Source organism: Poecilia formosa, unplaced genomic scaffold, assembly GCF_000485575.1.
Source record: "Poecilia formosa unplaced genomic scaffold, Poecilia_formosa-5.1.2 Scaffold162, whole genome shotgun sequence".
Lineage (NCBI taxonomy): Eukaryota > Metazoa > Chordata > Actinopteri > Cyprinodontiformes > Poeciliidae > Poecilia > Poecilia formosa.
In genome coordinates, this window is record NW_006800101.1 from 25,106 (window position 1) to 34,374 (window position 9,269).

Genomic DNA, 9,269 nt, shown 5'->3' on the forward strand with positions numbered 1-9,269 from the left:
TTTAAGAAGTTAATTTCCTTTTTCAAAATCAAAACTGTCTGTATTACGTGAATTAATTTACATTATACATTGTAATCATAGGCCAAATAATAATCTCCAGCATTTTGGGTAGACATTGGATCTTTATTAGAATTGAAATATATATTGTTGAAGTAAAAGTATGACAATTCATTGTTTTTATGCTGTTCTCAAATACAAATACTTGTCTTTGACCATATTATACTTTTCCATATTTCTATCATTTATTTGATCAAACAATTGGGATAAACAGAATATATACTACTAAGTAAAACAATGGGGCAAAACATCAAATTAAAATGTATCCAAAATGGGACAGAGTTTCTCAAACCATTAAATTCCAAGCATGTCAATCGCTGACTTATTCTTAAAATTAACTCCTAAATTAATAACGCACTTAAAAGCTACTATTACATCAATTTCCCTAGTTGTCTGGCACACAGTCGTTATAGAATATCTGGAAGTTCTTGTCCACATCCATCCTCCCTTTGAGGAACTTCTCCAGGTTCTTCAGGGGAACCTCCACCATCTGGTTGTTGACGCGGTCGTTCAGCCCGTATGCCCCAAACACGGGGAACTTGTAGCGCACAAAGTACGGCGCATTCTGGTCGAACTCCGTGCAGCAGTAAGCCGACCACATGTACTCCGGCACGGCCACCCGGTCCATGTTGTTGCGGCGGATCGTGTGTCCGGACGTGGTGACCCCGGTGATGACGTAGGCCTTTCCTCTGCAGTAGTTGTTGAGTCGTTTGCGGACGATGTCCTGGTGTTCGGACCATGGACCCAGGTTGAACTCCCTTATCTGAGGAACCACGTTTGTCAAGCTGTAGGTGGAGGCTTTGTCCAGAGGGTCCGCTTGGTGCTCGTCGGGGTTTAGTTGACCGCGTTCGTACTGAACAACGTCGGCGTAATCTTCGAGGACGGCCTGGGTGTCCTCGAAGTTCATGTGCATGCTTGTAGACTGGGGGAAAGGCTCCATGTTGCTGCTGCTCTTCTCTGATGCCAACTGTTGATACAAGAAAAATTAAACCACAAACTCAGAAAGATAGATTTGTATATGTGGCATTAGTGACACTATCTCATTGAGACTTATCCTGTACTCAGCAAGGTAGCTTATCTCAAGTTGACCTAAGTAATAGTTCTTCATGTCCATTAAGTGTCTACAAAATGCAAACGATACCCTGCTAAAGGATCTACATGGACATTTAAACTAAAAGCTATCTCAACCAAAACAGCGTTTTGTTGTAGAATGAAGTGAAACTCACCTGAGGCTCAAACATCCAGGGGAAGTCCACCTTCTTCTCCCCGTCTGACTTCTTGAACGTGTACGCAGAGAAGATGGGGATGTGCCTGCGGGGGTCATACACTGTGGCGTAGCGAGGTTTATCCTCGTACCTCTGGCAGATCTTCTTAAAGGCGTTGCTGAGATAACCTCTAGGTGGGGTTCCCATGTACAGGGAGTCCTTGCAGCGCTCTGCATGGTTGAAGTCACTTACTACTCCTGCTTGGACTCCCTGCAGCGCCACGGAGGTCAGCACCATCACAACAGCTGACAGGGAAACGGCACGGTTTGCAGATGTCGCTCTCATCTCTGCAGCTTGTTTTTCTCTGTTCCTGTAGATCTTTGTGAACCTCCTTGTGAATAAGGCTGCGAGTCGTCTACGTCTAAAAGGCACAGCCTCGGTTTCAGCTCTATCAAACTCAACATTTCCCTTCCTGGCTCATCTGTGCTTCCAACTGATCTCCCATTGTAAGGTCTTTCCATATATTCAAATTGCCACAAGTGTAGCTGTATTAGTTTAAAGGCAGTGAATGTTATCTGACACTGAGAGCATTTTATCGTGCCCCTTTTCCACATTGCTGACATGACATAGTAGCATTCATGGAGGTGTAATAATAATGGGTTCAGCCCAGCAATTTGCATTTGAGTTAAATGTCACTATAAACTTAAATAGAATTAAAGTGTGATCGATTTTTACGTGAGCAATGGAAAAACATCATCAGAGAAAATTAATACAAACTGAAAGAAATGCAACCTGTGCACAAAAATATGTATCCTTTTGAATAGTTTTTATAGATGAAGACCTGTTTAAAAGAAGAAACGCTGTAAAATCATTGCTCAAAATTGATCTTTCTTGTTACATCACATGGTTAGCAAGACTTCACCTAAATGGACAGACTTCTTCTCTCATTTTATGCTGGAAATGAACAGCTGGAAATTCTGAGAATACTTTTACAAATTATAGGTTTAATATACTTCTGACTTTCCTGTGCAGCAGCTTGATGACTTTCACTCTCTGATCTCTATTAACTCATTTTAAGACCTTTACTCAAATTCTATATACCACTCAATAAAAAGGTTAAACTAAAACCAACAGTCAGATAAAAACAACAACAAAACTAAGTAACAATGTTGATCTAAGGATTCCCGTGTTTAGAGTAGGTATCTTTTTTAAGGTTAAGCGTATTGAATTTCCAACATTTCAGAGGTTTAATCTCATGTCTATAGTTGTAATCTTTTTGATAAGACCTTATTATGTGATATTTCTAGTCTTACAACATGACCATTGTGATGTGTAGAAGATTCATTCATCTGTATTGATGATGAATTAATGATCTAAATGGAATAACAGGAACTTTATTTGGAACCATATTCATATTTGTAAATAAAATAAAAAATTTTCTAAGTTCTGAAAAAGCCATGTTTACAACTAGGTTTGAGTTGAATTTAATTTTAAAATAATGTTGAAAAACTTTAACATTCATGAGAGATTTAATTAGCACTGAGAAAACAAAATGTTTCTCAGCTTCAAGCTGTTTTTCTATTTTATTTAATTTTTTTGTTTGGTGTCTATATGCCTCATTGTAGAGTTGTATACTGCTCTGAGTTCAATGGGGCGACTTTGAACTATTGTCTGCAGTTGAAAACATTATTTGCTGATCCAATACGTCAGTTTTACCAGCATGAATGAGATGAGATCAATAAATCAGAACTCCTTGAGCTTTCACAGCCAAACTGTTGACTTTTGCTCTTGAAAGGTAGAAAACGTTTACTGGCTTTTATCAAACTGGTTTTCAAAAGTGCTTTTGAAAAGCTGCTGTTGTAATGGAAAAGTGTTATTCCAATACAAGCTACAGACATCTATTCACACAAATGTTAGCACATCAGTTCTCTTAATGGGAACATGGTGTTCAGGGTCCGATCTGAAATTACTTCTTCATCCTGTAGAGAGAGCTGACAGTGTTTTATTAACTTCATGTTTGAAAAGAAAGCCTCCAAAGACAGTTTGATTGAATTGTTTATTACAATATAATGTACCGATGCAGTTACAAAGCGGTCGTTAATCAGATAAAATCACGCTAAAACTCTGTTCAGAGTTCTGAACATGTCAAGAAATAACCTTTGAAAACAGGTAGACGTTCAAACAGGTGAAACAGATGATTTAGCAACGTTTTCTTTGTAGGTCAGAGAAGTTTGCTCTTCTTTTATGACCCATGCTTAAATATCTCCTTTTACTATCCTTCTCTGGCTGGTGTCCTTTTGCTGATTAATGAGCTGTGGAAGTGCAAAAGTAGAAAAGCCAACCTCATACTTCACTTTTATGCTCTGTTTTTATTAAGTGGGAATGTTGGGGAACTTTATTTGTATGAGTGGTGGTTTGATCTAGTCCATGAACGTAACTCCTAATATGTCTTGTCAGTCATTTTCTTTCTTGGTTTTTTCTTGAGGAACTTTAATTAGAAAAAGAAAGTTCTGCAACCACTTTCACATATTATGCCAACAATTAATATGTGTGTTTAGAACAAACACAAATATATATAGTTCATGATTCAATTCTGTTTATTTGCTTATATTTTAGTCTGGTAAGCTGTACACTATGTGTTTTGGAAACAGTGGAGCTTTATTTATTCTTCAAATTTACAATCTATCTACCTCATTTCAAAAATACTTTTCCTAATCACTTCTCATGGATGGTTGGGGTTTGCAGTCTCCTACAAAAATCTGAAAGTTCTGGTTCACAAACGACTTTCTGAGAAACTCCCTGAGCTTCGGGACGGAGGTCTCTACCACCTCGTTGTTCTCGTCCCCGTTGAGGGCGTAGTGAGCAAAAGACGGGAACTTGTATCGCTCCGTGTAAGGCGTGTTGTGGTCATAGTCCACGCAGCAGTAAGCCGACCACAGGTAGTCGGGGACTGCGATGCGGTTCATGTTTTCCCTGCGGATCATCGTCCCTGACTTGGTGATCCCGGTCACTACGTAGGCTGTCCCGCGGCAGTAGTTGTTAAGCCGTTTGCGGACGATATGCTGCTGTTTGGTCCAGATCCTGTCGTTGAAGTCGGGCACCATGGGGACGACGTTGGTGAGGGTGTAAGTGGAGGCCTTGTCATCGGGTTCGTTCTGATGCTCGTCCGGGTTCAGCGTCCCTCGCTCGTATTGTATGGCGTTGGTGTAGTCGTCCAGAATCGCTTGGGTGTCTTCAAAGTTCATGTGCATGTAGTTGCGTGGAAACGGCTGCATCTCACCTGTGTCAAAAGAAGTGGACAACTGTGCAACAAAAGTAAGCAAACGAGACAGTAAGCTTAAAATTAATACATGCCAACTGGCATGGTGCTTCTTGATTCAGGGTTTTAGTTTTCCTTACCTGTGGCTCATACATCCAGGGAACATCCACACACTTCTCCCCGTCCGAGCGCTTGAAGGTGTAGGCGGAGTAGATCGGAATGTGATCCTCAGTGCTGTACAGAGTCACGTAGCGCGGCTTCTTGTTGTAAAACTGACAGATGTACTTGACGGAGGGGAGGTCCAGGGCTTTCGGTGGGGTTCCCATGTAGAGGAACTCCCTGCACTCTGGAGACAGCTCTTTCTCCACTCGCCCTCTCACCGCTGAAGATGTGAGGCTGGCGATCAGGAAACCCATCTGTAGCCAAAACGCCATCATCCAAATGTGATCTGAAGTCTCTAATCCAAGTCCAGAAGCCGCTGAATGTTCAGTGTCTCAGTCAATAACCGAATGTGTCTCAGTGTGTCCGGTGGTGTTCAGTGGAAAAACTAACACAGGGTTTCACACCTGTCTTCTGTGTAATCTGGAGACAGTATGCAAAGCAATGCTGTTCTTGCGGTGCTGCAGTTCCACCCACTAGAGTCAAACATTCAACAGCCAGTGGGAAAAGGTTCACGATCAGGTTTATCTTCTACTGGTGGGAAAAGACGATAGAAAGACCTTCAGTCTATCTAGAGATGCAGTAAAGCTTTCTTTTAAAGAAACAAACTTAATCAGCAGCTTGAAATTTCAAGCAATAGGCTGCAGTTACACGCAATCTGGTAATATATATAAAAAAAGGATTTTTTGGAGAAAACATGGGTAGAAAATAATTGTCTAATTGATAAAGTCCTAGCTCAACATAACTCACCAAAGAATAAAGAAGTAGGATATAATCTTCCATTTTAAGAAGTGCCCTAATGTCAGTTGTATGTTACATCAGCAGGAATTAACAGTAATGTTGCATCTAAAGCATTGGGATCAGGCTGTAACCACATCATAGGACCTGGTGAATTTTATGTGAAAAGTGGAAAAACAATTGTTTCAGTTTTGTTAAACTGCAGGGAATGACAATAAAAGTTGCAGAATCCATCCTTTTAACATTGATTTTATTGTTTATTCTTTTCCCTATTGTTTTTTTTTTTGTAAAGGGTCATTACATACAAAGCTCAAGACATCAACAGACAGTACTTTATGCAGACACAATCTAAATATAGCCTCTAAAGTTGGGAAAGAATTTAATTTTTAAACAGTCTTCTCTTTCTAGCATCGATAAAAACATCACTTTAATCAAAGTTCGTTAGCCTTATATTTTAACACTGTTCTGGTTCAAGTATATTTGAAACATTCCCAGTTATTTGGGTTGCAGGTCAACCCTCTGCAGGTCTCTTCGCTTCTTTTCGATGGTGTTTTCTGACACACAGCCCTTGTAGAAAATACTCATGTCATTTTCAAAGTCTGTTTGGCTCTTCAGGAAAGTCTCCAGTTTCTTTAATGGCACCTCCACCACACTGTTGCCCGTCTGTTCATTCAGGGCGTAGCCGCCATAGCTGGGGAACATGAATCTCACCTCATACGGTGAGTTACGGTCAAACTTTGGGCAGCAGTATCCCATCCACACGTGCTTTGGTATTGAAAGACGGTCCCTGTTGTCGCGCTTGACGGTGGCCGCTGAAAAAGTTACTCCAGTCACGATGTAAGATTTACCATGGCAGAAGTTGTTCAGGCGTCGGCGGACCGTGCCCAGGTAAGAACTCCAGGAGGTTTCCAGGAAGTCAGTGATCAGAGGAACGACGTTGGTGAGGGTGTAGGTGGAGGACTTGTCGTCTGGATCTGCTTGGTGCTGGTCGGGGTTCAGCGTGCCTCGTCTGTACTCTACAGCATCTATGTAGTCCTCCAAAACGGTCTGGCTCTCCTCGATGAGAGGAGAAACGTCTTCCGTCAGAGGGAGCACCTTCATGTTGCTGCTCTCTGATTCAGTCACCAGCTGCAAGTTAGAGAGAGAAAACATAATTAAAACATAACATTTTCCTCAATTTTAACACAGTTTTTTTTTTTTTGGAGTGGATAAATACTATGCTACTGTTTCTTAATGCAACATAAACACCATACTTGTCGATTTTCAGTCACAATCAGGGTCTTTTCCCCAACTTTAGAAAGCTCTAAATTTTATCTAAAATAATTTATTATCTCTTATTTTCAAGAATCAGATTTAATTTTGATCAATTAGTTACTGACATTGGTCAAATAGGTAATCATTGAGGTACAGGAACTGTGTAGGTCAAGATTACATGTGTCATCATAGCTACTATTTTATTCATTTGACCTTATGCAATCAAAACTTTGAATAACCTTTACAACAATTTACACCAATAACAAAATCATGATGGTGGGAGAAGTCATTATTCTATGATTTCATCAAACTTTTCAAATGAATCCCACTTTCTTCTGCCTTCTCTACCTGAGGCTCGTACATCCACGGCGTGTCTGCCCTCCTCTTCCCATCGGACTTCTTAAAAATGTAAGCTGAATACAGAGGGAGTCGCCGGCTGCTGTCGTACAATGTGGCGTAGCGCAGTTTGTCGGCGAACTTCTGGCAGATCTTCTTCGGGCTGGTCCCTCGGATCCCTGCTGGAGGCGTTTGCATGTAGAAAAAATGGCTGCAGTCCCTGAAGCTGTTGGACACGGCAGAGCTCACCATGGACACAGAGCAGGACAGGATGTAGGCACAAAACAAACGCATCCTCACGGCGGGGCACAAACTGAAGCAGACAGGGCTGGGAATGTCTTCCATTAATAAATTCCAGCATGACCGCCGCTCAGTTTAATGCTTTTTCCTGCGTTTAAGTGCTGCTCTCAGTCTAGAGGAATGTAATGGAAGTTAGACGCAGACAGAGTATGCAAATCACCAGAGTTTGAGAGCGGGTTTATTGGCTGGTTGGAACTTATCTGATCCAACAATTACAATGCAGCCAAGCATCACTGAGCTCACTGTAAGGGGATAAAACGGTGCACTAATCCTTTATGCAACTTTATATTTTAAACTTAACATTCATTGTAGACGTATTTTTTGCTGTTTTTTGGTGATTGATTAGCTATTCAGTTCAACCACCTGCCTTCAGAAGTCTCCTCTGAGCAGAAACTGTTAGGAAACATTTGTAATTATTTTATTTTTTAATTATTTTTTTACAGGGTTGTTTTAACTTATTTTTAGGTCTTTCTCATTTTGTTATTTGCATCATGTGACGGCTGTTTTGTTGGCAGCACTTTGGTCTTGTGGAATGAATCTGCTGTGCTTTGCTAAGAAGTTGACCAAAAACCCGAGCCGATCACACCTTCAGCCTGCAACATTTAAAATCTAACCAGACGGTTTCTGTGTGATTCCTGAGCTCCATACTGTTCTCCCCCGTGGCTTTCCTCTGACAGTCAAACTGTGATCAAACGTCTCCTCTGCTGAATGTTTTCTCTCTGTTCACATCAAGTCTCACACTAAAAGACTTCCTCTTCCTCTCTATCAGGCTGAGGAATCGTTTACCGTGATAAGAAGTTCTGCAAAAGCCTGAGCTGATCGCACCTTCAGCATGAAGCGATTAAAACCTAACCAGACAGTTCCTGTGTTGTGATGCCTGAGCTCCGTGATGTTCTCCTCATTTGGCTTCTTCTTACAGAGAAACTGATAGCAGAGTTCCTCTGCTTAAGATGCTGGTTTATGTGTCCAACCAGATACTGAAAAACAGACTCTTTAAGCAAAACGTGTGGTGTGTGTATAGTTGGCACATGAGGGAAAGATAAAAACACAGAAATAATACCATATTAGGAGAATATTATAATTTCTCTGCCCTCTTTGATGCCCATCAGAGGGACTTTATGTGCAGCTATAAACATTTGTCTTCCAGTTGAAGCTCAGAGTAAAGACAGTCATGTCAGGGTAAGCTACTGAATCAAACAAATTCTGCAAAACAAATGTTTTTAATTCAATTTTTACAACTTATGCTGTGAACATTTAGATATTTTTATATCAGTTCTTGGTTGAACTTGCTGTAACTTGATTAATTTAGCTTTTGAAATATTAAATATTTTTTGTTGTTTGTTTGTTTCTCAAAGACTACATGTTTGTATTAAGCCAAAGTTACATGTGGATTTATTCTCACTGCCTGTAATGTAAATCTTGACAAAAAAGACAGAAAAAACAGATTATGTGATAAAATTAACTTCATTAAGCAATTTAAAATTAAGTATGCCTGACTGGTGAAAGGGGAATCATCACATTTTTTCTATGTGAAAGAAAACCAGACAGCTGTATTATTTTTCTTCCACCAACAGTTAATTTTTTTCTTTATTTTTTTTGCATGTAGGATATTTTTTGTAACGGATTGTTCACATATTTCAGCGTCCTTCTGTTTTACCAAAGCACCTTCTTTTATCAAGGCAAATTCTTCTTTGGACATGCAATACGTTTTGATTTTCTGCTTTGCTATGTTAACATATTGCATGTTGAATTTATTGTCAACCAGCTAAAAAAAAAAAAGAAAAGAAAACACTACAACATGATTCAGTATCATCTGGACAAAAAGTGTGACCTTCAGGACTTTTGACCTGATTTGGCCCGTAGCTCAAAACATTTGGACATCATTGGCATACCAGAGAGTTTAATGTCAAAAATGTCTAACATTTGGTAAATTTTCACAAAAACAAAATGTACACATATTT

General features: G+C 40.0%; 3 protein-coding genes across 3 annotated transcripts; all 3 read right to left on the reverse strand.

The window, feature by feature from the left end:
* Positions 1-21: 21 nt before the first annotated feature.
* On the reverse strand, positions 22-2,646 carry LOC103146589 (endonuclease domain-containing 1 protein-like). Its single transcript, XM_007564583.2, has 2 exons — positions 1,284-2,646; positions 22-1,024 (listed from the first exon to the last, which is right to left on the reverse strand). Exons 1-2 carry the CDS (start codon positions 1,605-1,607, stop codon positions 443-445), a joined length of 906 nt encoding a protein of 301 aa, XP_007564645.1. The 5' UTR covers positions 1,608-2,646; the 3' UTR covers positions 22-442.
* A 559-nt stretch (positions 2,647-3,205) lies between these two features.
* Positions 3,206-5,392, reverse strand: LOC107837640 (endonuclease domain-containing 1 protein-like). Its single transcript, XM_016677729.1, has 2 exons — positions 4,662-5,392; positions 3,206-4,564 (listed from the first exon to the last, which is right to left on the reverse strand). Exons 1-2 carry the CDS (start codon positions 4,956-4,958, stop codon positions 3,974-3,976), a joined length of 888 nt encoding a protein of 295 aa, XP_016533215.1. The 5' UTR covers positions 4,959-5,392; the 3' UTR covers positions 3,206-3,973.
* Positions 5,393-5,654: 262 nt separating this feature from the next.
* Positions 5,655-7,463, reverse strand: LOC103146594 (endonuclease domain-containing 1 protein-like). The gene is made up of 2 exons (XM_016677731.1): positions 7,021-7,463; positions 5,655-6,546 (listed from the first exon to the last, which is right to left on the reverse strand). The coding sequence occupies exons 1-2, from the start codon at positions 7,351-7,353 to the stop codon at positions 5,914-5,916; spliced, it is 966 nt and encodes a 321-aa protein (XP_016533217.1). The 5' UTR covers positions 7,354-7,463; the 3' UTR covers positions 5,655-5,913.
* Between the last annotated feature and the right edge of the window lie 1,806 nt (positions 7,464-9,269).